Source organism: Struthio camelus, chromosome 10 (genome assembly GCF_040807025.1).
Source record: "Struthio camelus isolate bStrCam1 chromosome 10, bStrCam1.hap1, whole genome shotgun sequence".
Classification (NCBI taxonomy): domain Eukaryota; kingdom Metazoa; phylum Chordata; class Aves; order Struthioniformes; family Struthionidae; genus Struthio; species Struthio camelus.
The window spans coordinates 1,633,919-1,661,574 of NC_090951.1; the positions used below are offsets into that span (position 1 = coordinate 1,633,919).

Here is a 27,656-nt window from a genome sequence, read left to right on the forward strand (position 1 = left end):
TGAGCCCTGCTGCGAGGGGGCACAGGCATTGCGGGGGGGGGGGGGGTAATCCTCCCCTCCCGGCTGCTGTTCGGGGCTGCCAGCACTGTGGGGCCGGCCCCAGCACAGGGGGGGCCGCACTGGGCTCCAGGGGTGGGGGCAGCGGGACGCACCCTGCCCTGCCTGACCTCAGCCCTCACCCCAGCGCTGGGGTCGGGGAGGGGGGACCTGCCGGCACACGTGTGAATGAGGCCGGCCAGGCTGCAGCTCGTGTCACCCCGCTGCTCTTCCCGGCCACGGGGGTGTCCCCGGGCAGCCAGGCCCCCCCGACAGTGCCTAGCGGGACCCTCCCTCCTGCCCCAGCAACACTCAGGTGCGCGCCAGCCCTGCCGCCCACAGCAGCCAGGGCTCCTCCAGCGCTGGCGCCTGGGGAGGCCGAGCATCACCCCCCCCGCGGCCCCAGGCCGAGCCTCAGGGAGGGGCCGGGCACCGGCTGAAGCTTTTGGATTGTTTTTATTTTCATATAAACAAGACAGAACCCAAAGCAGCATTAATTTAAAAAATAAAAAAAAGAGCAGGAAGAAGAGTGGGGAGCAGCTGGGGGGGGGCGGGGAAGCACCCAGCAGCCCAGGCTGCGCTTGGGGCCCCAGTAGCATCAGCCCAGCCAGGACAGTGCCCCCTCCCCACCCCCGCTGCCCCCCCACGTGCTGGAAGTGAGATGGGTTTAGTAGTGAGCTGAACATGAACCTGTTTGGCACGGCGGGCCGGACACGGGCGCTGCGAGGGTGCTGCTGCGGCGCGGCCGCCCGGCCCACGGCCACAGTCCTTAACCTTCCTGTCCAAAGTCCTCTGTGAATTTCTTCACCTTCAGGAGGTCCTCGGCGTTGACGGTGGGCCGGGTGGTGGCCAGGGAGCGCAGCATGTCCGACTGCAACACAGGGAGGGCGGCTGAGGCAGGGGGCAGCGCCGGCCCGGTGCGGGGCCGTCGCCGGGGCCCTGGCGAGCTGGCACAGCCCGGCCGCCCCAAGCCTGGAGCCAGCAGCCACCCCGGGGCAGGAGGTGGGCGCTGGGCTGGCAGCTCCCCAGGGGAACCTAAGGGCAGGCTGTGGTTGCCCACCCTCCCCCAGCACGTCACACCTGGCCCCGGGGGGGGGCTCAGCACCCCCAGAGAGGGCAGGACTGGGCCCCTCGCCCAGGGGTCCTGCGGGCAGAAGGGACGAGCACGCCTTCAGAAATTTTTTCTGCCCTTTCCCGGGAACGGGGATGCCGTACTGATGCATCGGAGCAGTGTGACCATTGAAAGAGGCTCTGGGGCAGGGAGCGCAGCGCTGCTGTGCCGGGGCCAAGCCTCGCCCCCCCACTCACCATGCAGACGATCGGCTCCATCAGCTTGTCGCTGGGCACCTCCATCCAGGTCATCTCGGTAGCACCAGGGTCTCCAGGCGAGCAGGGTGTCAGCAGGTCGTCTACAATCACGTTGGGGTTTGTGCGCGAGGGACCTCGGACCTGGGGTAAAGGCAGGCAGAGCTGCGCGCGCAGGCGGGCGAGGGGCCGCCGCGGCAGGGCACGGCTGGAGCCCCTCGGGGCCGGCAGCCGCCCCGCGCTCACCTTCTTGAAGTGCGTGGCCGACTGCACCTTGCGGACGGGCTGCATGAGGGCGTCCCGCACGATAATGCTGATGTCGGCCCCCGAGTAGCCGTCCGTCTTCCGGGCCAGCTCGTGGATGTTGGCCTCTGTCAGGCAGTGCGGGGTGTTGCCCAGGTGCAGCTTGAACATCTGGGCTCGGGCCGCCTCCTCGGGCAGCGGGATGTAAATGCGCTTCTCAAACCTGGGCACGGCCCGGGCAGGCAGAGATTAGCGGCCGTGCCCCAACCCCGCCGGGGCTGCCCCACGGCGCTGCCCCACAGCCCTGCCAGGGCTCAGCCCCGGCTCGCACGAGCCCCGACAGCCCCGCTGCCTGGCCCCGACCCCACGGTTTGGGGGCTGGCAGAGGAACCGCGTCGCGCTCACCTTCTCCTGATGGCCGAGTCCAGCACCCAGGGGATGTTCGTGGCGCCGAGCACCAAGATGCCGTCGCTGCTGTTGCCCACGCCTACGGGGAGAAGGGGGGAGCAGTGAGGGGGGCTCGGTGGCAGGGCGAGCTCTGGGACGGCTGACGGTGGACGGCTCAGAGCAGATCCCCTAAGGGGGCGTGAGCCAAAGACGCCCCGCAGCTTCTCCCAAAGGCGCCTGCCCTGTCCTGCTGCCCCCTGCCCCGGGCGGTCGCAGCCCACGCCGCCGGCACGGGGCAGCCCCACGCACCCTGCATCTGCACCAGGAACTCCGTCTTGATGCGCCGCGCCGCCTCGCTCTCGTTCTCGTTGCGGGAGCCGCACAGCGAGTCCACCTCGTCGATGAAGATGATGGAGGGCTTGTGCTGCCTCGCCAGCTCAAAGAGGTTCTTCACCAGCCTGGCCACAAAGATGACAGATGATGGGCTCCAACTCCAGGAGCTCCCTGCACCCCGAACGGCCCTCGCAGGGCGGATAGGGGGAAGAGTGCACCTGCCCCCCGCTGCTGCCGCCGGACCCACAGCGTCCGGGTCACCCCACGCCAAGCCAGACTCGACCTGGACACTCGAGCCTGTGACAGGGCCGAGGGCCACTAGCCCAGGGGCTCCAGGCGCAGACTCGCCACGCAGCACTGCGGGAGGTCCGACAGCGCCTCGAGAGGGCCCGCGGCCTCACGCCTGGCACCCAAGGTGTCTACGTTAAAGCAGCTTCAGCAACGCTGCTGGCTCATCCACGCTGGCCAGAGCTTTGGCACTGCCAGCGCCAGAAATCGGGGTGGCCGGGAGCCGGCCTACAGCACGCGCGCATCCCTCGCTGCCACCAGTCCTCAGCTTACTTCTCGCTCTCTCCCAGCCACTTCGACATCAGGTCAGAGGACGACACGGAGAAGAAGGTGGAGTTGTTGGCCTCAGTGGCCACAGCCTTGGCCAAGTAGGACTTCCCAGTACCGGGGGGCCCAAAGAGCAGAATCCCTCGCCAGGGCGTGCGCTTACCTGCAAGAAGGCCTGCGTCAAGGCTCTGCCTTTGCTGCGCCAGCCGGATCTGCACCGCGACCGCGGGGCTTCCAGGCAGCTCAGCAAGAGGCCGCGGGGCTGCCGGCTCCCAGGCTTCTCCAGCCACTCAGCACCCGGGGGAAGAAGGCATCCCCGTGCTGCTCAGGGCCCAGCTCCCCGCGCAGGCTCTGCCAGCGCTGCCGGCCTGGGGGCCCTGGCCGCTGCCCAGGGCCACAAGCTGTGAGACCCTTCCCCGCGGGAGAGTGGCAGCTGTGGCACGGCCGGAGCGACTCTCACCAGTGAACAAGTGCGGGAACTTGATGGGCAGGATCACAGCTTCCTTCAGGGCCTCCTTGGCCCCCTCCAGGCCGGCCACGTCGCTCCACCGCACGTTGGGCTTCTCCATCATGATGGCACCTGTGGGCAGAGGGCAGCTGTGCTCGCGCAGCCCCACCAGACGGGCGCTGCCCTGCTGAAGCCGCAGAGCTCCCGAGAGCCGGAGCCCCCCAGACCCCCGACCCGGCCACGCCGCGGGGCTGCCCCTCGGCGTGGAGCGCAGCTCAGGGGCTGCCGAGCCCTGGCAATGCCCCTTGGCCTGTCCCGCCACAGCCCCACGGCCCGGCCACCCACTCCGCAGCCGCCCCTGCAAAGGCCTTTTGGGAAACCCTTCGTAGGCCACTGGCGCAGCAGCGCTCGCCACCCAGCAGGGCCCTGCCTCCACCTCTGCCACCTCTTACCCATCAGCTGCTCCTGCAGCTTCTTCTTCTCGGGGTTCTCACCCTCGCTGTCACTGTCGCTGTCGCTCCTGCGGAGACGGGACGGGGTTAGGGGAGGAGAAGCCTTGGCACAGCCGGCAGGGTCCGGCCTCCGCTCCGGAGTCTGGGCAGGGGGTGGGAGAAGGGCAGGAAGAGAAGTGCCCCCATGGCTGGCACCACGGAGGGGAGCAGCCCGAGAGCTCGGCCGCGGCCCTTCCCCTGGCGCCAGGCCGGGCGCCCTCGTCCCCACGCACCCTTTGTTGTCATTCTGGGACTCTTTGACAGGCTTCTTGCCCTGCTTGTCCTTGCTGCGCAGGTAATCCTTCAGCTTCTCCGCCCGGTCCAGGTACTGCACGCACTTCGCCCGGATGCTCTCCTTCGCCTTGTCGCTGTGAGCCTCATCTGCGGGAGAGCCCACGAGCTGTCACCGGCGGGTCCCCGAGCTGGCACCGGGGAGCCCGGGGCCCTGGTCCCCCGCCCTGCTGTGGCGGGGTGGAAGCCTTGTCCTGTCCCCGCCCCTCTCCTGTCCCATCTCCATCCCCATCCCACCTCCATCCTGTCCCATCTCTGTCTCTGTCCTGTCACATTCCCATCCCTGTCCTCTCCTGTCCCTGTCCCACCCCATCTCCATCCTGTCCCATCTCTGTCTCTGTCCTGTCACATTCCCATCCCTGTCCTCTCCTGTCCCTGTCCCACCCCATCTCCAACCTGTCCCATCTCTGTCTCTGTCCTGTCACATTCCCATCCCTGTCCTCTCCTGTCCCTGTCCCACCCCATCTCCATCCTGTCCCATCTCTGTCCCCATCCTGTCACATCACCACCTCTGTCCTGTCTCGCCCCCGTCCCCGCCCCTGTCCCGTCCCACCCCCGTGCCGCTCCGCCCGGGCTCACATTTGATGGCGTGCAGGAAGTACTCCACGGCGTGCTGGTAGAGCCGCAGCGCCTCCTCGTAGTTCTTGGCCTTGTCCTCCTCGGTGGCCTTGGTCACCAGGTCGATGGCCTTCTGCCGGGCACAGCGGGGCCGCCGCCGTCAGCGCCGCCCCGGCCCCCGCCGCCCCCCGGGGCCGCCCGGGGCCGGAGCCCGGCGGCTCCCGCGACGGCAGGGCCGCAACGGGCCCCGCTGGGCCGCCGCCTCCTCCCGGCCCGGCCCGGCCCGGCCCGGCCGCCGCCGCCGCCTCCCCCCGGCCGGCCCGGCGCGGCCCCGGCGCTACCTGCAGGGTTGACGTTGTCATCGCATCTCCCGGTGGCGGCCGCGAGCCCGCGGCGCTCCTGCGGCCCGGCCGGCCCGGACCGGCGGCGGCGGCGGCGGCGGCGGCGGCTGGGCCCACCCGGAGCGACCGCGGCTGCGCGGCGGCGGCGGCGGCGGCGCCCCCTGGCGGCGGCGCGCGGGGCGGGGCCGCCGGCGAGGGGCGGGGCCGCCGGCCAGGGGCGGGGCTTCGCTGGGCACCCCCGGGTCCCTCCGCCCGCTCGCCGGCCCCACTCGCGTGCGCGCGCACATCGCCCCCACGCCACGTGTGCGCGCGATGCCCCCGCCGGCCGTGTGCACACAGCACATATGTGCACACACACACACACACACACACACACAGGGTACAGGCGCACGCTGTGCATGCCAGAGGCACAGTGTGCGTCCTACACACGCGGTGCACACGTGTACTCACACGCGCGCGCGCGCACAGACAGAAGACATGTGTGCGCACCATGCCCCTCCGCACGTGTGCACGCACCACATATGTGCACACACCGCCTACACCCTCCCACCACGCAGCCACCAGGCGCTGCACCCACACCCGCACCCACACTCAGTGGGTACAGGCGCACCCGGTCCATGCCCTGCACTCCGCACACGTCCCACACACACGGCGCACACGTGCAGTCGCAGCCGCACACACGCACGCTGTATACGCTGTCTGTAGTGTCAGCGCGCAGCCGGGACCCCCCCCCCTGCGCCCAGCACCCCCCCACAACCACTGCGCACCCCCCCCCAAGCTGCAGCCCCCTTGCATGCTGGCACTGTGCCGTCCCCGTCCCCGTCCCCCCGCGACGCCCGGCGCAGAGACGGCCCGGGCCGCGGCTCACAGCAAACGCCTTTATTACGCGCAGCGCGGGGGTCAGGGCGCCGCGCAGCCGCGGCACCCGCCGGCCGCCCCGCGCGGGGCGTCGCCGTTGGTCACCCCTGGCCCATCCAAAAGGTTGAGATTCAACCAAAAAAAAAAAAAACCCCAAAAAAGGAAATCTTACATAAATAGCGATTTACAAAGAATACAAAAATAGAAAGGGCTGCACGGCAGCGCGGGGGCCGGCGGCGCGGCTGCAGGGGCGCCGCGGGCTGCGCCGGCCCCGGGGACACGGGCACGCCGCCGCTTCGCGCGCCCCCGCGCCGCGCCGGCCCCCCCTCCCCCGGCCGTTCAAGCTTAAGTGTCAGAGGTAAAGTACAAAAAGCGAAAGTGCATAAGTGTCCACCCCCTTCCCCGAGCCCTGGGAAGGCTCTCGCCCCCCTCGAGGTCAGCGAGGGCGGCACAGAGTTTGCATAGCAGCTTATTAGGTAGTTTGCAAAACAGAGACTAACAGAGCTGAGAACAGCCCGCTCGGGACACCGACCGGCGCAGGACAGCGCCGCGGCCCGCCGAGGGCCGGGGAGCGGGCGAGGGCCGCGCTCCAGCCCCAGGCCCGCTCGCCGAGGCGGCCCCCCCACCGCTACCTCCCGCGGCTGCGCTGCCGCAAGGAACGCGGTTACTTGGGGTCCGGCTTGCCGAGCTCTCGGAAACTCGCTGCTGCGCCCCGGCCGACGGCCGCGGGAAGCCCCAAGGCGGGAGAGGGAGCTGGCGCCGGCGGCCGCGGGCACGGGAGCGAGGGGCCGCGGCCGAGGCAGCCCCGGCGGCCGCGGGAGGTGACCGGGCTCTGGCGGGGGGGGGCGAGGGCGCCCGGCTCTCCCCCGGCTCGCCCCGCGCCAAGGCACGTTCGGTGAGATCAGAAATGGCTTCATACCCCGAGGAAGTAAAGCTGGTGTCTGCGCCGGCGGCCCTTGCCTTGCGCCGGGCCAAGGCCGGCGCGGAGCTGCCCGCGCCCGGAAGCGTCCGAGCGGAGCCAACGCCGGGCCCAGCCTCCGGCCCGGCTCGGGGCGGCCGTCCTGCCGCAGGGGCTCCCCGGCCCGGCGGCGGCTCTCGGGGCGGCGGGAGCGTCCCCCGGCCGCGGCGGCGGCGGAGCTGCGGGTCCCAGCCCTCGGCCAGGCACTGGTGCGGAGGAGGCGGCGAGAGGGGGGACGCAGCTGGGATGGTCCCGGCCAGGACCCACCGCCTACACCAGCAGCCCCATGCGGGTGACTTTGGCCGACAGGAAAGTGTGCAGCACGAAGACGACGGGCTTGGGGCAGGAGTGCAGGTCCAGCGCCTGGGGAGAGAAGGCGAGAGCCCCCGTCGGTCCCCGCGCCGGGGCCAGCGAGACCCGTGGGGGGACGCGGCCCGGCAGCCGTGCCCGGGGCTGGGGAGGCTCTTCGGCCCAGCGGATGCCAGCGGGGACGGCGGCGGGTATGACGGACCTCATCCCTGGGAAAACAGCCGCCAACAGCCAGCGCGCGCCCTGGGGCAGAGCGGGAGACGCCGGGAGATGCCCAGCCGCGCGCCCGGCTGCCCGCCCTCCTCACCAGCTCCCCCTCGGGGCCGCCGAAGTCCAGGTAGAGGTTCCTGATGCCGTCGTCCGCCGACATCTTCAGCTTCTCGTAGGGGTAGCGGAACAGGACGCTGCCGCCCGTCTCCTCCTGGGAGATGGTGAAGCCGCTCTCATAGTGGATGGAGAGTTTCACCTCCTGCCCGTTGAGCGTGCAGCCTGCGGGGACACACGGCGCGGCCTCAGCACCCGCTCGCCCGCCCCGCGGCCCCCAAGGCTGAACCTGAGCCGTTCAAAGGATTTGTCTGAGGCTTCACGCGAGCGTCCGAGGGCTTTGGGCCGGGGGCACCCTGGCACGCCGCGGCCGCCACGCGGGGGACACGTCCCTGCAGGCGCTAGAGGGAGCTTCGACACTGTCCCCGCAGCCGTCTGCGCCCAGCCCTCGCCGGCGACCGTGGGGGACGCAGCGGGGCGGCCGCGTCCCTGGCGTGGGTCGCTGCACGCCCGGGCTGGCCGCCGGAGCCTGGCGGCAAGAGTCGACACGATTCGTCAGAGCCGAAGGCAGCCGGGCACACATGGGGCTGCGAGTCCTCCCAGGGCCCGCAAGGCTCCTGTCTCCATCCCGAAACCCTCCCGGCTGCGGTGGAGGCCGTCACCCAGCCCCGGGGACCCTGGAGAGCTGCACAACCGGGGACCTGCTTGCCCGGGTCCACCCCTGGAGCAACACACGCGCAGAGAGAGGCACCAGGCCACGGGACGTGCCGCGGCGCAGCACGCCGCGTCCACGCGCTCCAGGCAGCGCCCGCCGCCCCGCTGGCGGTCGCTCAGCCGGCAGCCCCCAGAGCAGAGCTGAGCCCCAAGGGGAGGCCGTTCCCCAGCGAAGCCCCCAGCCCTGCTCTCGCCGCGGAGCCCGCTCCCGTTCAGCGCTGCCCTCCGGGCACAGCCACCCCGCAGCGCTCCCGGTCCCAGCCAGGGACCAACCCCGGCAGCCCCCGGCACATCCGCTGCCCGCACTTACCCACGGACACCTCCTTTATGAGCTCGGCCGCGGCGTGGCAGCCCTGGACGAGGATCCGCGTCCAGGAGGAGAGGTCCCGGTGCGTCTCCACCCGGAAGACGTGCATCTCGATGCCCTGGCGAGAGCCCGTCCGGGTTGCGAACGTCAGCTCGGAGCCGAGGGAGGGAGAGCGGCGTCCCGAGCCCGAGTGAACCAGCCTGCGGGGCAGACGGGGAGAGGGACGTCAGGGGGACAGACGCCGCGTTGGGCACAGCTCGGCCTGGGATTACCCCCACGCTGCCCTTCACCCCCCTCTCTTTTCGCGTGCCCAGCAGCAGCTCCAGCGCGCCTTGGTGGGGAGAAAAATAATCCTGGACCCCACTTTGCCCCAGCACGCACCGACTCCTCTCCCCCTGCCTCTGGCTCCAGGTGCCTCTGGGGTGTCTGCATTTGGGCAGCAACTCGGGCAGCGAAGAGAGAAGGGTTCAGAAACGGTGGTCTGCGTCAGGAGGTGCCCAGAGAGCCACTGACGGGACCCACAGGCCATCGCTGGCCAGCCACAACCTGGACCCCTCGCCTGCAGCCCGCTCTGTGCCCCTGGGGGACAGGAGCCTGGCGGCGGTCCCTGGGCCCCCACACCCGCAGCTCATGTCAGAAAAGACCCGACCAGACACACGGAAAAGGGCAGCTCCAGCTCTGCACCAGCCAAAGCCGGCCGCTGCTCCCCGCCGCTGGGAGCGCTCGGCTCGTGCCGCCAGTGAAGTGGCACCAGTGCGGCGAGGCAGCACCCCCGCGGCGCGGGGCGAGCGGCCCCGGGGAGGTGCAGCACAGCCATTGCAGCTGCAGCACAGCGCGAAGCCAGCAGGTCCCGGCTGGCCGGGAACGCATCGCGACTGGAGCCAGAGAGCTCCCAAGCGGGGGGACGAGGCCCCCGCCAGAGGAGGAGGTCCCTCTGCAAGGGCCGGGTTATGACGCAGGGCCAGACAGCGAAGCGGCTTGGGGAGGCAGGGGACAGGCCTTGGGACAGCCCCAGCGAAGACCCCGCCAGGCCCCCGCGGCGCAGCCCGGCGGGAGGCAGGGCCGGGGCCGCCCGAGGGCCGGCTGCTGTGGGTTTGGGCAGAGGACGGGGAGCCCCCAAGCCAGGAGCGTGAGCTAGGGAGATGGCCCGGGGCAGGCGCGGGCTCCTCGCGGGCTGCCAGCCAGAGGGGCTCCGGCTCCGCATCTGATGCTGCCCCGCCGGCTCCCGTCCGGCAAAGCCGAAAGCCCCTGGGCACACGGCAGGCTCCCAGCCGGGAGCGTGGGAGCGGAGCTGATGCCCAGTGCTGGCACGCGCAGGCCTTGACTCTCGCCTGGGTTTGCAGGAGGGCTCTGCTGCATGCGAGCCGGGCGCCACACGTTTGTGCCTGGCGCCTGTTTCTGGCTCTGTCCTCGCACAGGAGGAGCCCCGCAGGCACGTGGCGGGTTGTTAAAGGCCACTGGGTGCTGGGGCTGCCGAGAGAGCCAAGACATGACCGAAGGCGCTCTCCGTTCAGAGTCTCGGCTGCATCTGCAGGTGCCACGGGCTCTGCCGTGCCCCAGGGCAGCGCGGGCACAGCCAGCCTTCGCCCTTCGGGCTGGGCTGCTCCGCTGGGCGAGGCTGCAGTGCTGGCAGCACGGGCGCAGGGGCCGGTCACCCTGGATGGGGCCTCAGTTTCCCAAGAAAAGCCGGTACCTGACCGACCCAGGCGGACGGAGGCACCTTGGCCCCCGCGGCCCTCCGTGCCACGCACTCACCCACCTGGTAGCGACGAGCGGGTAGCTGTGGCAGGGTGAGGCCCAGGCGTCCCTGGTCCAGGGCATGCAGTCGTAGAGCAGCAAGTCCTTCTCCGTCACGGCCATGAGGATGGGGCGCCACTGCTGCCTCCCTCCGTCCAGGCGGGCCTGGGAGAGACAAGCAGGGGCTCGGTTACGGGGGCCAAGGGCGGCAGGCACAGGGAGCTGGCACGGGGGAGCGCAGGCTGCATTTCAGCCGCCAGTCCCTGCCCCTTCTGCAGTCTCAGGGGCGCTCGGGGCAGTCGGGACCCCACAGAGCCACGGGGGGGGTGCTCAGCGGGAGGTCGGGAACCGCGGAGCTCAGCCAGCTGTGGTGATGCTGGCTGGTCCCCCGGGCTGGCACCTTGCCGCGCTGTAACAGGCAGCAACACAGGAACAGCTGCCGTGGGAACGACTCTGCCGCCGGGCTGACCCCGAGTCAAGGGGGCCCCGTGTCACCGGGCTCTGGGACCGTGTTAGTGCATTGTTCGGGAAAAGCCATGCAAGGTGCTGTCAAGGGTGGCCATCCCAGAAAGCCTGCTTCAAGAGCAGGGCCCGGCAGAGCTCCTCTCACCAGACTAAGGACATCGCGATGCCTGGGGAAGCTCCAGCTCTTAAGAGCAGCAAACTCACGGAAGAGCAGGGGGGTTATTAATATCTCTAACTAGGAAATCCCAGCAGGGGCAGGAGGCTGACGGTGCACATACGCAGTTCTCGGAAGCGCTGCCTTCACCTTGGGTTGCAGCCGCTGGGGGACAGCCGGGCGCCGCGCCAACCCGCACTCTGCGGGGACCGCGCTGCTCTCAGTATGGCAGTGCCGAGCCAGCCTGCCCAGAGGGACGGGTGGGAGCAGGAGAACGGGGAGAGAAGGGGCAGGAGAGGCTAGAACAAGCCCCAGCCCAACCCCCGGCTGCGTGGCCTGTCACCACCCTGCAACACAGCCCAGGACAGGGCTACTGCACCCCGCTGCCATGCTCAGAGATGGCCGGGGCTGCTGCACAGGGGCCCTGGACAGCTGAACAGCATCAGCCTGGAGATGAACACCTGGGTTGGGAAGGGAGCTGAGTACTGCCAAATTCACAGCAGTACAGGGTGTTGCAGCCCAGCTGGCCCAGCACAACGCCTCCGTCGTGCTGCCACCATCCCGGCTCCAGCAGCCACAGTCCTGAGGCTTTTGAAAGCTGCAGGGAGCAGGTTTTGCCACTACTAGACTAAAAACTTTTCTCGTCTCCCTGGATTCATCCGCAAAACCTCAGGCCCTGGAGGTGCCTGTCGGGGGAGAAGGTGTCTCCCCGCGCGGACAGGGTGGCTCAGCAGCGGAGCGTGGAAACGCGAGCTCTCCAAGAGCCCCGTGGCTGCGGGGGCTGCCCTCTTGCCTGCGTCTCCAGGAGGTGCCGGACAGGAGGGACAGCATGGGGACAGGTGGGGCCACCGCTGAGCACCAGCTGTCCTAGGAAAAGGCTCCCCCGGAGCGGCAGCTGCAGCACGGCGCTGGGAACCGGGACAGCCCCGGAGGCGGGTACCTGCTCCGCCAGCCACGCAATGTGCTTGACCTCCTTGCTGCTGCCTGTGGTGTTGGTGGTCCCCAGCATGGCGTTGAGCTCGGCCAGGACCTGCGGCAGCAGGGCCATGATGTTGGTGTGCAGGGCCGTAAACCAGGAGTGAGCTGTCGCCGTGTCCTTGCAGCGCAAGATCAGGGTGTTCCTGCTGTCCGGAGAGTGCAGCTCAATCAACCTGCAACGGGAAACAGCGCTGGAGCAAGGACACGGGGGAAACACCACCCTTGCAGGGCCAAGCGGACCGCCTGGGTGGCTGGCAGAGCTCTGGGACAGCCCAGGACCTGCCGGACCCGCCCTGGGGCCACGTGGCATCTCCAGGGATAACGGCTGAGCCAGCTGTGCGCCCTGGACCCAGCACCACGGTGCAGGGGTGCCGGAGGGCGGGCGAGCTCCCAGCCTCTCCCCGCTGCGGCAGCGCGGCACTGCCGGGCGCACCAGGCTTGCTGGGGCACATCCGGACCTGCACACCCTCGCTTCCCCCGGCTCCTCCGCGTGCGGGCGCCTGGGGCCTGGCCGTCCCTGCCAGGACAGGGCTGACGCCTTCAGCAAGGGGTCGGAGCGGGCGCTTGGGTCTCGCGCTGGCCCAGCTTTGGCAGCACCAGGCGGCACCTGCCTCCCCGGCCGCAGCCAAGGGGAGCAGCCAGCAGCGGGGACATCTCCCAGCTCACCGCCCCGGGTTGGGGGCCTGGCGCTCCCAGGAAGGAGCCACCCCAGCTCCCCAGGGAGAGCAAAGTGCCCTGCGCCGGGCGGGAGCAGCGCGAGACCCTCCCGCAGCCGCTGCAGCCCAGCAAAGGCCCTTTGCAGAGGCAGCGTATTTCCACCTGGGTGAGCGGGGTGCGTAATTGGATTAACATTTCCAAACAGGGGCTAAACACAGGTCACAGCTTCCTCAGGCTGCTGGGAGAGCCGGAGACGACCGGCTGCACTTCCCGGACCCCATCGCCAGCCAAGGAGGCCGCGTTTGCCGCGTTCCCCGTCCTCCGTGGCAGGATCTGCTGGCTCCCCTTGGCTGCGGGAAGCCGTGCTGGCCAGCGCGGGAGCCCAGGGGTGCCGGGTCCCCGTTGCTGCCCCGGGGCTCCCGGGCAGCTCCCAGGCGCTCGGCCGCTCTTCCCTAACACCCACCGCATGAGCGGTCCTGGCCGTCTGCCTCGGGCCTCCGCGCCCTGCCAGGCCGGGGCGAGCGTGCCTTCGGCCGGCCCGCGGGAGCCGAGGGCTCTGCAGCTGATGCCTCTGACGCACGGCGGTGTCTTTCCTTGCCGTACACATCCGTTTGCCAGCGATTCGGGGCCAAGCGCCCTCCGAGCTGTATGGGCCGTTGTTTGTTTTCCTGGCCGCGGCCGTGCCAGCATCTCAGCCATCACTGGCCTTTTACATATTTAATCTCCCGCTTGGAGGCATGCCAGGCTCCAGAGCGCGCAGCGGGGAGATTCAAGGCCAGAGCAGAGATGGAGTCACCTCCCCATCACCGCCTCCGCCGGGGAAAGCTGCGGAGCCCGAACTGGCTGGGCCGGATCAAGCGCCTGGGCTGTCTCCACCTCGCCACCTTGGGCCAGTCCTGCCACGGCTACGGGAGCCGGCTTCAGGCGCAGCGTCCCCGGCTCTGCACCGGCCGTTCGCCGCCTGGCGCCAGCCCCGCTGCGTTTCAGCGCAGGTCTCCGGGGCCGGCTGTGCAGAGCCGGGGGGTGCTCGCAGCCCCCGGCCCCGTTTCTGCGGGGGGAGCTCAGCGCAGCGGGGCGCATCGCTCGCGGCGAGCGGGCGGGTGGGTGGGCGGGCTGCCAGCCACCCTGGCTGGGGCCTGGGGAAGGGGCACGGCGCAGAGCTCTGGCCCCCTGCCAAACCACCGGGAATTTCCGCAGAGCTGCATTCGCAGCTCGATGGGTGAATCAGGAGGTCGCGGCGAGAGGCAGCTTTCCCCTCCCCGGAGCCTCACCCTGCGAGCTCTGCCGCGAGCGGGGACACCCGAGTGCTGACGCCGGGCTCCGATCCGGGGCGCTGAGATCACGTCCCCGCGGCGAGGCGGGAGCGAGCGCCGCCGCTGCGCCCGGCCGCCTCGGGGCGCAGGGGCCCGCGGGGCTGCTCCCGGGGGGCGGCCGTCCCTCACCTGTTCTCCAGGTCGGGCATGCTCAGGTTCCTGGCCGCGAAGCACATCTTCAGCGGGATCACCTTGCGGTCCTTGGCGCTGCCGTGGTGCTTGGGCGAGCCGGAGTCCTCGCTGCCGCTGAGGCTGGGCGACTGCGGGGCAGCCCCGTCCCAGGGCAGGTCCGACACCAGCGACGGCTTCTTAATGTAGGGGGTCACTTCCCGCATGAACTTCACTGGGGACAGAGCAGAGTGGGGACAGCGTCAATGCCAGGGCTCCTCCGAGCTCAGGCACCCTCCGCTGCCGAGAGGCGGCCGTCTCGCCCCTCGCGTCGGAGCCTCGCGCCAGCATCTGCGGGGACAGGACCACGGAGGGGACGGGAGGGGACGATCCTCACGCAGGTGGCCTGGGCACAGTGGGGGGACCCGGGGAAGGACCAGGACGGCAGAGCCCACGTAGGAGGAGGCCTCGTCTTGCAGCCCGGCGGGGAGCCGGTGCCAGAAGCTTGAGCAGGGGAGACCCTGCAACCCGCCAAAGCCTCCGGGACACAGGAGCAGCAGGGAGCTGGGCACCCGGCGCGTCCCATGCAGAGATGGGCGAGATGCCACCGAGGGCAGTCGGCCCCGGGCAGAGCAGGGACGGCAACGAAGCAGGGGCCGGTCTGACCACAGGGATGCCTTTTCCCCGCAGCAAACGTGGGCCGTGAGGCTGCAGGGCGGCCAGGGACTCCGGCAGATCCCCGCAGGGCTGCGATGCCTCCCAAAGTGGGACGTGGCGCAGCACGTGCCCCCGAAAGGAAGCCGCACGCGCGGCCTGGCGTCGTGCCGGGAGGGAGCCGAGGTGCGGTTAGGGCAGGCGAACACGGCTGTTGTGGGCTGACGAGCCAGGCTGGGAAGGTACCGGGAGCCGGGCGTCGCGGGCAGCTTTGCAGCCTGCCGTGCCGTGCCAGAGCGGGAGCGCGGCTCAGCGCCTGAGCCGGGGCCGAGGAGGGAGCCGCCGGGCTGCCAGCCCCAGGTCTCTGCCTCTCCCCGGCCGCGAACTCGCGGCGATGGGCTCACGGCGGAGCCAGGCTGCGCCTGCCCCGGGGTGAACGCACGCGGCCTCCGTCCCGGGACCCAGCCGCGGCGGCGCTCCTGCCAGCGGGTGCTGGGGGCCGCCGGCTCCTCTCCGCAGCGCAGCCAGAGCTCGCAGCCGCCGCGAGCGGTCGCTCTCCGCCGGCGAGGGCGACGCGAGCAGCCTGGCCCGCTCCGCCGGGACGGGGCGGCTGCAGAGTGCAGAGCGCGGCGGCAGCGCGGCCGAGGAGCCCTCCCTGCCCAGGGCAGCCGGCCGGGAGGACGGAGGTGCTCCGAGCGGGCGGCCGGGCGGCCGGCGCTGGTGCCTCATCCCCAGTTACGGGCAGGCGGCGGGAGGAGCGGCGGGAGGAAAGGGAACGCGGCGCAGCACAATGGGGACGGGCAGGAGGTCAGGCACCAGCCCATCCTGACCCGCCCTCGCTGCCGCGCTGGAAAGACAGCACTGTCCAAGTTTCCAGAGCGGCGAGCGCTCACGCCGCGCCGGCCCCAGCACGGCTGCCAGGAGCCTGGCTCCTCTCTGCAAGAGCAGCAGGGCTTCCAGGCAGGATGTCGCGGCTCCAAGCGCCTCTCCAGAAACGGGAGGAAGGAAGGAGGCATCTGCTCCTATTCCCCCTAGACCGCCTCTCTTCAAAGACACAACTTCACGGTCCAGCCAAAGCGGACCTGCGGCGACGGAGCAGCGCGCCAGCACGCGCACAAGGCGCGCCGAGGACGAAGCTCCTTTGGAAAGGTCCTGCGCTTACAAAGAGCTGCTCCCCTTGTGCTGACGGGCTGCGTATAGGTTGTAAGAAAACTACTGTTAATTTCATTGGCATAACCTTGATTAACTTAGCATCAGCGCCTGAAGTAGATGAAGCCTGCAGACCTCAAGGCCGAGCTGTCGATGAACTCCAGACGCATTGCTGAGGATGTGACATTGCCGATGATGTCACTGCAAAACCCATTAAAACTAGCTTACAAAGATACAAAACTAGCTACAAAGTAGGATACGAAGTCGAATGCAGGAGACAAGATGCGATGCACCTGGGTTGTGGTTGACCTTCAAGAAGATAAGGGACTGTGAGACACAAGGACATGGCAACCAGCCTGGGATGTAGGCCAGGAGCTGTCAGAAGGAGATAGACCCCAGGCAGAAGGAGAGAGACCACCGACTCAGTAAAAAAGACTGGAGGAGACCTTCACTGGCAGGTGGGGAAATAGAACTGTAAAGGGTATAATTACCCCAGAGTTTCTTTGCTCAGGGTCCCTCTTCAGAGGTGCCCAGCTCAAGCTGACCTAAACGATCGTCTAAGAGCCTGACTCTGACTTGGTGGTGAATGCCTGGGGACGTCTATAACTTAGGTCTAGAAACAGCTCTTCCGGGAGAAGCACAAATGGCCTGAGCTCCTCCAGCTTCTCCTCTCCCCACTCCGCTTCCACCTGGCTAAAACCGGGGGGCAGCTCTCTCGCAGCACTCCGCGCCAGCTCTTCGAAGGGTGCCTTGCTCCAGGCCCACTTTTCCATCCGAGCTCCCCAGTGCAAGAGTTATTCCTTGGCTCCGAACCACAGCTGCCCTGTGCTTCCCCCTCCAGCCACCGACCGCGCACCCGGCCAGGGAGAGCCGGTGCTTGGTGCCCACAAACTGGCTTCCCCATCGCCCCAGCTGCAGCGGTGCGGACTTGCAGGCAGGAGCCTTTCCAGCCCATCACCGAGCCCGCCGCGCTGCCTTGGACTCGTTAGCCCAAAGCGCCCCGAAGAGCCCTTCTCCCCCAGCCGTCACGTTACGGGATAATTGATTCATTCAAGACGTCAGATGCCAGTGAAAAAGCGCTCCGCAAAGCAGCTTGTCAGAGCAAGGGAGGACAGCTAGCAAGAAAGCATGTTTGGCCAACAAGGGAAGGGGCAAATGGAGTAAAAGCAGTTTGGGATCTGCAGGACCGCATGTGATCCTGGTCCCATCCCGGCAGGGCTGCCCGCGCTCGCTCTCGCCGCAGCCAGCGAGCGGGCGCTCGAGCGAGCTCAGCGATTCCCTCCGCGAAGCAGGACTCGGCTCGGGGTGAGCTCTTCCTCCCCGCTCCCTGCTGCAACCCCCCCGCCCCAGACCCCGCTCCGGCCCAGCTGCCGTGCTCCCCGAGCGGCACGCTGCCCACGCGTACGCGGTGTGAGACGGCGTGCGGACCAAAGGCGGCGCAAGGGGTCTTCCTAGGACCTTGCGCGCCCAGAAACCACTGCGCATCTGCGGCAAGAGCCCTGTCTCAGAGTCTCCGCGCTTCCTCCAGCCCAGCAGCCACGTGCCCTGGGCCGGGGTGTCTCTGCCACGCCGCGTCCTTCGACTCCTTCTTGATTTCCTGCAGGAAACCTGGGCATCAGAGCCCCCAGGCTCCCTAGTAACGAACTCAGGGCAGCAAAGCAGAGCGGCCGGAGCGTGGGCAGGCAGGACCGCTGCCAGGCCACGGCTGGCCCTCGTCGTCGTGCAGCGGCCACGCTCCGCGGCCGGAGGAGCACACGGCGCAGCACGCCTGGTGCACGAGCACGGATCGCTGCCAGGCACGCAGCCGAGGACCTGCTGATCAGCGGAGGTGCTGTGCGGCCAGGGGATCCCCGCCGCTGGAAGGAGGAGCCCCTCTCCGCTGGGAAACCCAACACGCACGCAGGTGCCGGCGCTGGAGGTTGCCAGGGTAGGGCCGCTTCTCCCCCTGCTTCCTCCTCCCGTTGCCAAGCTCGGCCCATCCGTCACGGTACACCGCTCGGCCTGGGCTAGCTCTGGCGACGAAAGGGGAAGCGCTCAGGGGTTGGGTTTAGCACTGCGCTGCCAAACGTCCTGTTCGGGAGGGTTGGGTTTAGCACTGTGCCGCCAAACGTCCTGTTCGGGACCTGACCGCCCGCACCGCGGCCCGCGCGGGAGGGGACCGCCGTGCCCAGCTCTCCCCGCGCGTGCCAGCAGCCCCGGGGGCTTCGGCGAGCCGCAGCCCGCGCGCAGGAGGGGAACGCTCCCACGCCGGCTGCGAGACACACCATCCCTAAAAGGCGAGGAAGTCGTGACATGATCTCCGCGCTGACACTGAAGCATCCGCGCTGGCAGGCAGCGGGCGCGGGGAAGGAGGCACGTGCATCCCGAGAGCGCAGCCGCCGCTGCCGAGCCTCAGCACCCCGGCTCCCAGGAAAGAACAAAGCTGGAAGCAGCAACTTTAACATGCCACAAGGCAACAGAGAAAAATAATAATTAAAAAAAGCGAATAAGCTCTAATCCACCATGAAATGAAGCTCTCTGCTGCTTGGGGGAAACAGAGGGGAGGTCAGCCCCGAGCGGCCGCTCCCCGGGAAGCGTTACCGACGCGGCTTCGGGAAGTGCCGCTGAGCCAGCGTGGACGCGGCCAGCCGCCCGCCCTGCGCGGGAGCCCGGGGCTGCATCCGCCGATCAGCCGTCCCCATGGCAAGGGGTCTTCGCCCGCTAATGGGGGGGCTGCCTGCACGAGGCCAGGGCACGACCTCGTGACCTGGTGTCACCGCACGGGCCACAAGCCCTGCTCGTGCTGCATACGTGTCTTTTTTTTGCACAGAAAGCTGGGCTGACTTGGGCACAGGGATAGGCGCAACCCTTAGACAACACGGAGAGACGCGTCCTTGCAAGAGGTTATCCGGGGTCTCGTGACGGAGGACCGCGCTGGTCCCGGGGGCTGCGCAGAGAGTCAGCGCGTCCCGGGAAGCAGGGCGCAGCCCGGCAGCTGCAGAGCCGTCCAGCCCCGCGCGCATCAGCCTGGGAGCGGAGCGCTCTTCCCCCTGCACGCTGCCAAGTTTTCTCCCTCTCCACCCAGGAGGCGATCCCACGCCTGCAGCAGCCATAGGAGACAACCGTTCCCCCGCTTTGGAGCTGGGCCCCCTTGGCACGTTTGCCTCGCTTCGAACGACTGAGCGGCGAGAACCGGCAAGGCACGCTCAGCGCCTCGGCTGAACCGGCCTCTCCTGCCCACGCCTGCCGCAACGCACCCTGCAAACCCCCGGGGCGCCGCGGCTGCTCCCGCAGACCCCCGGGCTGCTCCCGCCACGGCGTCGGCTGGGGCAGGCGGGCACGGCCGCGACGGCGTGACGCCCGCGGTCTCTCCGGCCGTGCCCAGGCACGGCGGCGGGGGCAGAGCACCGGCCCCCCAGCACGGGGCTCTGCTACCAGACGTCTCGGCCCGCCCTGGGAATGGGCTCACCCAGCTGCAAATCCTCCGCCTTCCTTCAGCGACGGGTGGGCGGCAGCCCCAGGGACCCTTGCTCTGGGCACGAGGAGACAGGAGAGGAACAGGCATTAGCGTCCGGACTGCAGCGAGCGAAGGCGGCGCAGCCGGAGAGATCTCAACAGGTTAATCCAAGCACGGCCCCCGCCTCCCCGTGTCCCTGGGATTTGCCGAGTTGAGCGGCACAGCTGGATGGAGATGTGCTGCCCCGAGATGCTTCTCCTTGCTGTGAGCAGCAAATGAGTTAATATTAGCCTCCTGCCGCGCTTATCCCAGGATTACTGCCCCCTCCATGCACCTTTAATCCCCCCGCCTGGCGGGGCAGGGAGCACTGCAAGGTGGAAGGGAGCAGGCGGCCGGAGGCGCCGGGGCAGGCCGGGCCGGGGGGGAGAGGGCTCCCGCAGCGGGGGGCTGCGCAGCAGCTGGCTGCCAGATGTGGCGGCCCCCGGCCCGCGCCGCCCCCGGCAGAGGTCAGAAAGTTAAACGCGGACAGCAAAGCACAAGCGTCTGCAGCGAAACGCAGGCTGGGCGGGCGCCCTTGGCGGAGCCGCCCTGGCAAGCGTCCGCACCCCGCTCTGTCCTGAACCTCCCGGGCTTTTACACGGGCGCGAAAACAACCCGCGCAGCTAACGCCAACCTCTCGCCACGCGGGTCCGAGGCGGCAGGGAGCGGGTGGCCGCAGCCGCCGGGTTTCTGCCCCGAGGCATCTCGCCGTCCGGGGAGGAGGGGCCCGACGCCGGCCCAGCGCCGGGAAGCAGCGGCGCGGGGCTGGACGAGAGCCGAAGCAGCGCTGCAGCGCGCGGCTAGGGGAGGTGCCTGCCTCGGGGCTACCGCAGCCCTCGCTGCAGAGGTGCAGCGCGCCGGGGGCTCGGCAGAGGCAGGGCCTTTGCGACTCGAAACCCACCGCTGCGTTGCTACGGCTAAAAATGAACCGCACGGGCGTCGATAAAAGGCAGCGAAACGCGACGAGTGCTCTGGGAAGGGAGAGGGGAAGAGCCGGGGCCTGTGGCTGTCGTTTCCAAGAAAGGTGGAAGAGGCATGTTAAGAAAGGCCCAAGGCGCGGAGCGATGCCCGCCCCGGAGCGATGCCCACCCCGGAGCAGCCATCTGAACGCCCCCGGCCCGGCTGGCATTCACCGGTACGGCCCTGGGGTTGCGTGGGCCAGGCCGCTGAGCCGCCTCCTGCCAGGATGCCAGCTGGGCTCAGGGATGATTTCTAAAGCCAGCGAGGACCGAGGAGCTGCCCGCAAGAGCGTTGGCGGGCGCACATCGCTGAAACGCGCAGGAGGGGGAAGATCACAAACCTCCCCTTAACGCACGGGCTTTCCCGCAGGCTTACGCTCTCCGTTCCTTCGCTCCCCGGAGCGGAGGGTCGAGAAGGGCAGCAGGACTGAAAAGGGCCAGGCGGCTCGTGTCCTCTGCCGGGGCGGCAGCCCCTGCTCTGCCCAGCCCTGGCGCGCAGGCAGAGGCGTTAAACCCGCTCTAACAAACCTGCTGAGCCCCCGCCGGCTGGGAGCTGGCGAGACCCAGCACGCGGTGCCGGCGCCCAGCCCCGCGCTGGGCACAGCTCGTAGAGGCGAGCGTCCGCAAAAACCCTTCATCATCGCTTCCCCAAATAGGTCTGGCAGGAAACCTCGAGCTGCTCCCGGGGCTGGCCCATCACGCGCCTCGCCGCCTGCTCCGGCCAGCACCCAGCCATCGCCGCCGCAGCAAAACCGCCGCAGCGGCTCGCCCGCAGACGGCCCGCCGAAGCCCACGGTCACTGCCGCGTCCTCAGCCCGGCTGGGACTGAGCAGGCGGCCGCTGGCCAGCCGCGCCAGCGGGCAGCAGGTTAGCGAGGCAAGGCGCAGGCAGGGAGAGCGGCTCCCCGCTGCACTCCGGTTCCCCCGCGCGCCCGCGAAGGAGCCCTGGACCTCGCCTGGCCCGGCCAGCTTTCCCCGCGGACGCTGCCGCCTCCGCTGGCCGCGGCACGCTCGCGCGGGATCCCGCCTCGTCCGGCTCTTCAGCCGGCAGCAACGAGACGCTGCGCCCGTGCGGCAGCCTCCAGCTCTTGGAGGGCTTTGGGGACGGAGGAAGGAGGGACGCGGACGCAGGAGAGGGAGCCAGGCCTGGAAACGCTCTGGGAGCGCGCGGGAGGCGACTAAGAGCTCGTGGGGACGCCCGCGCGGGGTCAGCTCCTCGCAAGCCAACGTTTCGGGCTGGGACCCCGCACAGGCGGGAGCGCAGCGGCCCACCGCGCCGCGCTTCGGGACGCCGGCCACAGGCGTTTTCGAGCCAGCCCTTCCGTTTCTGGCAGGAGCTGGTGCGAACCAGCCGGACAGGGCACAGCCGGCTCAGCGCAGCCTGGTGCCGCGCCGCCTACGCAGCCTCCCCGACAGCGCTCACCGCAAAGGAAACCCCGGCCGGCCGGCGCTGCTGGCACTCCTCCCTCGCGACCTGCCGCAGGAAGGCGGCCGCTCTCGCGGCCGAGCCCGGCTCGAGCGAGCTCCCGCCTGGCTGGGGCCGAGCCGCCCGCGCCGGCTCCAGCCTCGCTCCGTCCTCCACCGCGGAGGCCCCTGGGGGCTGCCGAGCCCCCTCCTCCCTCCTGCACGGGCTGAAAAAAGTTGGGGAAAACGCTGAATCACACGTAAGGGCGATCTTGCAACTCTCCTTCCCCTTTGCAAGCCTCCCCGGCCGCCCCGGCGGCTGGGAGCGCTGCTCCGCGCGCTGGCGAGCGGCCCAGGAGCGCGGCGAGGAAGGGCGCGCGCAGTCCGGGAGGGAGGTGCTCGCCGCGGGGTCCCTGCGGCCGAAGCCCGACTGCTCTAAAGAGCTTACGCCCGGCAACGGAGCCGGGAGCGGAGGATGAAAGCACCGCGGAGGCGGCCGAGCGGGGCGCGAGGAAGGGCTGAGCACAGGCGCGCTCCCCTCCCCGGCTCGGGCTTCGGGCAGGAACGGCCCCAGGAGCCCTGCCGGCTGGCGGGCAGAGCGCTCGAGGCCTCCTCTGCGCTGGGGCCACCCCAGCGGCGTTGCTGGGAAGCCCCCAGACGCTCTCCGCGGAGCCCCGAGGCAGCCCGCAGCTGAGCCGCCAGCAGACGTAGGGGCTCCTCCGGGCAGCAAGAAGCATCCTGCCACGCGTTCCCGGCAGGAGAGGAAGGAGCGGCGAGCTCCGCGGCGGACGCGAGGGGCACAAGCACGCCGCCGTCCCTGGCGCTGCTGCGGGAGAGCATTAAGAGGAGCCTCGCTGCACGAGCCAGGAGCGAAAGGGGAGGATGGAGGAGGAGAAACAGCCAATCTGGGATCCACACGGGGACTCTCACCGCCTCTCCGCCAGCAGCTCGACAGCGGCATGCGATCCCACCAGCCCAAGCCGAACTTAAGCGATAAGTGCATTTCCGCGCGGGGAGCGGAGCCCCAGGGCGGCCCGCAGCGTGAGCCCTGCGCCAGGCAGCCGCGCGCGATCCCGGAGCCGGGCAGGTCTTGCCCCAGCTTGTCAAGCCGCGTGGGAAACGGGTCGGGCAGGAGCCCGTCGCTTCCCAGGGCCAGCCGCGAGCAGGCTTCTTCCCGGGCGTGAAACCCACCCAAACACCCTCCGCCTTGGCACGGCGGGACCGGGGATGCAGTTCCCCCCCCGCCCCGTGCAGGGTGGGCGAGGGGCCTGTCGGGTCTCACCGAGCTCACGGAGCTGGGGCGGTTCCCAGCCCCGAGCGCAAGCCAGAGCTTTATGCCCCTCTGGTACAGGAGGGCGCGCTCGCCCCGCACGGCCCCGCACAGGGCCAGACTCCGACTTCGCACAGCGTCGCAGCCTCGGGCGCGGATCCGGACGCGGTGGCTACGGCACGGGCACGCAGCAGCCGACCCCCCCGCGCAAACCCTTCCTCTCACGGGCAGCCCGGCGGGCGCTCTCCGGAGACTCCCGTTTCAGCGCGCGCGGAGCACGGCCCCGCCGCACAGAGCGGCATCGCTGCACACGGAAACCCGACGCGAAGGCGCCGCGTTCACCTCTGCGCCGGCCGCAGCTTCTCTGGCCCAGCTTCCCCCAGACGCCAGGCAGCTAGTTTCGCTTCTTAGGCCTCCTCTCGAGAGGAGATGCAACAGCAAAGAGGGGCGGCAGGAGCCAAGCCCGTTGCAAAGGAAAGGGTCACCCCCTCCGCTAGCAGATAATTCACGCTGTCAGCAACTCTTAGCCACAAAATTGCACAATTAATAAAAACAGAAGACTCCAAGAATAGCCGTGGTGCGGGCATGGGAACAACTAACTGCAAGGAAAGCGTTCCCCCGAGGAGCCCGGGCCGTGCTTCACCTCCAGCAGGAGCCGGGTGCTCCGCAGCAGCGGGCGCAGCCGCACGGGGCAGCCGGCCGGCACGCTCCTTCCACCCCGCCTTGCTGGCTTCCCCGCGGCTGCGGGCCTCCGTTTTAAAGCCCGTGGGGTTGTCCCGCTTGGCGGCGGGCAGCCCAAGACCCCCCACCCGGGGTGACGTGATTCCCCTCGCCATGGGGAGCCCACCCGGGGGGGTGTCCTGCCCCTGTCCCCGGCTGGGGCAGGGATGCCGGGGCGGGAGAGGGCGTCCCCGTCCCCTGCTCTGGGCGAGGACACCGCCACCGGGGTGGGATGTCCGTGTCCCCGTCCCCACGGCGGGCAGGGACACCACTGGGAGCCGGCTGGGTCCCGGCACCGGGGACGACCCGTGGGCTGCCCGTGTGCCCGGTCACCGGGATGGGGGGCGTGCAGCACCCCGTAACGGGAGAGCGGATCCCGGGCGGTGTCAGGGACCCCGGTAATGGGACGAGGACACAAGGGGTATCCGGGAAGCTGGTAACAGCGAGGGGGCCGGGAGTCTGGTAGCTGGGACAGGGGAGGGGGCAGGATCCCGGTAACGGGAAAGGGGTAGGAGGGGGGATCCAGGAAGGGGGCAGGACCCCGGTAACGGGAAGGGGGTAGGAGGAGGGGATCCAGGAAGGGGGCAGGACCCCAGTAACGGGAAGGGGGTAGGAGGGGGGATCCAGGAAGGGGGCAGGACCCCAGTAATAGGAAGGGGGCAGGAGGGGGGGATCTGGGAAGGGGGCAGGACCCCAGTAACAGGAAGGGGGTAGGAGGGGGGATCCAGGAAGGGGGCAGGACCCCGGTAACGGGAAGGGGGCAGGAGGGGGGGATCCGGGAAGGGGACAGGAGGGGGGGATCCAGGAAGGGGGCAGGACCCCAGTAACGGGAAGGGGGCAGGAGGGGGGATCCGGGAAGGGGGCAGGACCCCGGTAACGGGAAGGGAAGCCCGGGACGTGCAGGACACCCGATAACCGGGACAGGGGAAGTGCAGGACCGGGGTGAGGGGACAGGGAAGCAGTGCAGGACCCCAGTAACGGGACGTGGCCTGGGGGGCTTGTGGGACACCCGGTAAGCCGGCCGGTAGAGAGGGAGGATCCCAGTAACGGGAAAGAGGGCAGGAGGGGGGGGATCCGGGGATGGGGCAGGACACCCGGTAACCGGGCAGGGGGAGGGGGCAGAATCCCAATAATGGGACCAAGAGGCAGGACACCCGGTAACGGGACAAGGGGGAGGGGGCAGGATCCCAGTAACGGGACAAGGGGGCAGGACACCCAGTAACCGGGCCGGGGGAAAGGGTAGGATCCCAGTAACGGGACAAGGGGGCAGGACACCCGGTAACCGGGCCGGGGGAAGGGGTAGGATCCCAGTAACGGGACAAGGCGGCAGGACACCCGGTAACGGGACAACGGGGGAGGGGGCAGGATCCTAGTAACAGGACAAGGGGGAGGGGGCACCCAGTAACCGGGCTGGGGGAAGGGGCAGGATCCCAGTAACGGGACAACGGGGCAGGACAGCCGGTAACGGGACAAGGGGGAGGGGCAGGATCCCGGTAACGGGACAAGGGGGCAGGACACCCGGTAACGGGACAAGGGGGCAGGACACCCGGTAACGGGACAAGGGGGCAGGACACCCGTAACCGGGACGGGGGAAGGGGCAGGATCCCGGTAACGGGACAAGGGGGCAGGACACCCGGTAACGGGACAAGGGGGCAGGACACCCGGTAACCGGGCCGGGGGAAGGGGCAGGACACCCGGTAACCGGGCCAGAGGAAGGGGCAGGATCCCGGTAACGGGACAAGGGGGCAGGACACCCGGTAACCGGGCCGGGACAAGGGGACAGGACACCCGGTAACGGGACAAGGGGGAGGGGGCACCCGGTAACCGGGCTGGGGGAAGGGGCAGGATCCCGGTAACGGGACAAGGGGGCAGGACACCCGGTAACGGGGCCGGGCCGGGCCAGGCCGGAGGGGCAGGACACCCGGTAACGGGGCCGGGCCGGGCCGGGCCGGAGGGGCAGGACACCCGGTAAGCGGCAGCGGGGGCCGCGACGCGGCGGTACCTTCGAGGACGACCTCCCTCCCGGCGCGCTTCAGCGCCTGCACGGCCTGGTCGTGGGTGGCGTCGCGGAGGTCGACGCCGTTGACGGCGAGGATGGCGTCGCCGAGGCGCAGGGCGCCGCACCGCTCCGCCGCCAGCCCCGGGAAGATGCGGGAGATGAGCACCGGCATGCGGTTCTCGCGGCCGCCCTTGATGCTGATGCCCAGCCCGCCCGCCTCCGCCTTCACCACCCGCACCCGCCGCACGCCCGCCGGCACCGCCGCCGCCGCCGCCTCCGCGCCGCCCCACTCGGCGCCGTTGGCCACGCCGTTCAGCGCCGCCGCCGCCGCCTCGCCGCCGCCGCCCGGCTCCGCCGTGAGGCTCAGCGCCTCGCCGCTCAGCTCCGCCGCCACCCGCACCCAGCGCTCCCGCAGCAGCAGCTCCAGCAGCCCCGCTTTGGAGGCGCGGGTCCACACGGCCATCCCGCCGCCGCCGCCGCCGCCGCCGCCCCGCGCGCTCCCCTCCCCCCCCACACCCCGGGGCGGCGCTCGGCGGCCCCGAGGCCACGCCCCCTCCTCCCGTCGCCCGCATGGCGGGCTCTGATAGGTCGCCCGCCGGCTCGGAGGGGCGGGGTTCGGCTCAGCCCCCCCCCCGCTCTGATTGGGTAAGGCGGAGGGACGGGGCGGGGAGGGGCGGTGGGGCCCCGCCCCCGCGCTCGCCTCAGGCCGCCGCCGCCGCCGCCGCGCTCCTCAGGGCGGGAGCCCGCGGGCGGGCCGCGCCCGAGCCGGCGCCGCCGTCCCCGAAGGGCCACACTGTCCCCAAAGGGCTACTGTCCCCAAAGGGCCACACTGTCCCCAAAGGGCCACACTGTCCCCCAAAAGGCCGGCACTACTGTCCCCAAAGGGTCACACTGTCCCCAAAGGGCCAGCACTACTGTCCCTGAAGGGCCACACTGTCCCCGAAGGGTCACACCATCCCCGAAGGGCCAGCACTACTGTCCCCAAAGGGCCACACTGTCCTCGAAGAGCCACACTGTCCCCCAAAGGGCCGGCACTACTGTCCCCAAAGGGCCACACTGTCCCCAAAGGGCCAGCACTACTGTCCCCAAAGGGTCACACTGTCCCCAAAGGGCCACACTGTCCCCCAAAGGGCCGGCACTACTGTCCCCAAAGGGCCACACCATCCTTGAAGAGCCACACTGTCCCCCAAAGGGCCGGCACTACTGTCCCCGAAGGGCCATGCCATCCCCAAAGGGCCAGCACTACTGTCCCTGAAGGGCTACGCCATCCCCGAAGAGTCACTGTCCCCAAAGGGCCACATTGTCCCCCAAGGGCCAGCACTACTGTCCCCAAAGGGGCCACGCCGTTTCTGAAGGGTCACACCATCCCCAAAGGGCCAGCGCCGCTGTCCCCGAAGGGCCATGCCATCCCTGAAGAGCCACACTGTCCCCAAAGGGTCACACCATCCCCAAAGGGCCAGCACTACCGTCCCCGAAGGGCCACGCCATCCCCAAAGGGCCACGCCATCCCCAAAGGGCCAGTGCCACTGTCCCCAAAGGGTCACATTGTCCCCAAAGGGCCACACCATCCCTCAAGGGCCAGCACTACTGTCCCCAAGGGGCCATGCTGTTTCTGAAGGGCCACACCATCCCCAAAGGGCCAGCGCTGCTGTCCCCGAAGGGCCACACTGTCCCCGAAGGGCCACATCATCCCCAAAGGGCCAGCGCCGCTGTCCCCGAAGGGCCATGCCATCCCTGAAGAGCCACACTGTCCCCAAAGGGCCAGCACTACTGCCCCTGAAGGGCCACGCCATCCCCAAAGGGCCAGTGCCACTGTCCCCAAAGGGTCACATTGTCCCCAAAGGGCCACACCATCCCTCAAGGGCCAGCACTACTGTCCCCAAGGGGCCATGCTGTTTCTGAAGGGCCACACCATCCCCAAAGGGCCAGCGCTGCTGTCCCCGAAGGGCCACACTGTCCCCGAAGGGCCACACCACCCCCAAAGGGCCAGCACTGCTGTCCCCAAAGGGCCACACCACCCCCGAAGGGCCAGCACCACTGTCCCCACAGGGCCACATCATCCCCAAAGGGCCAGCACCGCTGTCCCTCAAGGCCCACACTGTCCCCAAAAGGCCACACCATCCCCAAGGCCAGCACCACTGTCCCCACAACCACACTGTCCCCAGGGCCAGCACCACTGTCCCCAAAGGGCCACGCTGTCCTCAGCTCACACCGTGC

At 69.7% G+C, this 27,656-nt stretch overlaps 2 protein-coding genes across 3 annotated transcripts; both read right to left on the bottom strand.

The window, feature by feature from the left end:
* Positions 1-473: 473 nt before the first annotated feature.
* On the bottom strand, positions 474-5,120 carry VPS4A (vacuolar protein sorting 4 homolog A). Its single transcript, XM_068956455.1, has 11 exons — positions 4,989-5,120; positions 4,669-4,780; positions 4,032-4,179; positions 3,760-3,827; positions 3,320-3,439; positions 2,866-3,022; positions 2,281-2,429; positions 1,990-2,071; positions 1,588-1,807; positions 1,345-1,485; positions 474-907 (listed from the first exon to the last, which is right to left on the bottom strand). Exons 1-11 carry the CDS (start codon positions 5,007-5,009, stop codon positions 806-808), a joined length of 1,320 nt encoding a protein of 439 aa, XP_068812556.1. The 5' UTR covers positions 5,010-5,120; the 3' UTR covers positions 474-805.
* A 732-nt stretch (positions 5,121-5,852) lies between these two features.
* On the bottom strand, positions 5,853-25,923 carry SNTB2 (syntrophin beta 2). 2 transcript variants are annotated; one of them, XM_068955941.1, is made up of 7 exons: positions 25,443-25,923; positions 13,832-14,045; positions 11,695-11,905; positions 10,158-10,300; positions 8,402-8,598; positions 7,421-7,602; positions 5,853-7,167 (listed from the first exon to the last, which is right to left on the bottom strand). In XM_068955941.1, exons 1-7 carry the CDS (start codon positions 25,900-25,902, stop codon positions 7,075-7,077), a joined length of 1,500 nt encoding a protein of 499 aa, XP_068812042.1. In that variant the 5' UTR covers positions 25,903-25,923; the 3' UTR covers positions 5,853-7,074. The 2 variants fall into 2 exon arrangements, with proteins under 2 accessions (XP_068812042.1, XP_068812043.1); XM_068955942.1 differs by lacking the exon at positions 25,443-25,923 and adding an exon at positions 20,424-21,460.
* Positions 25,924-27,656: the final 1,733 nt, after the last annotated feature.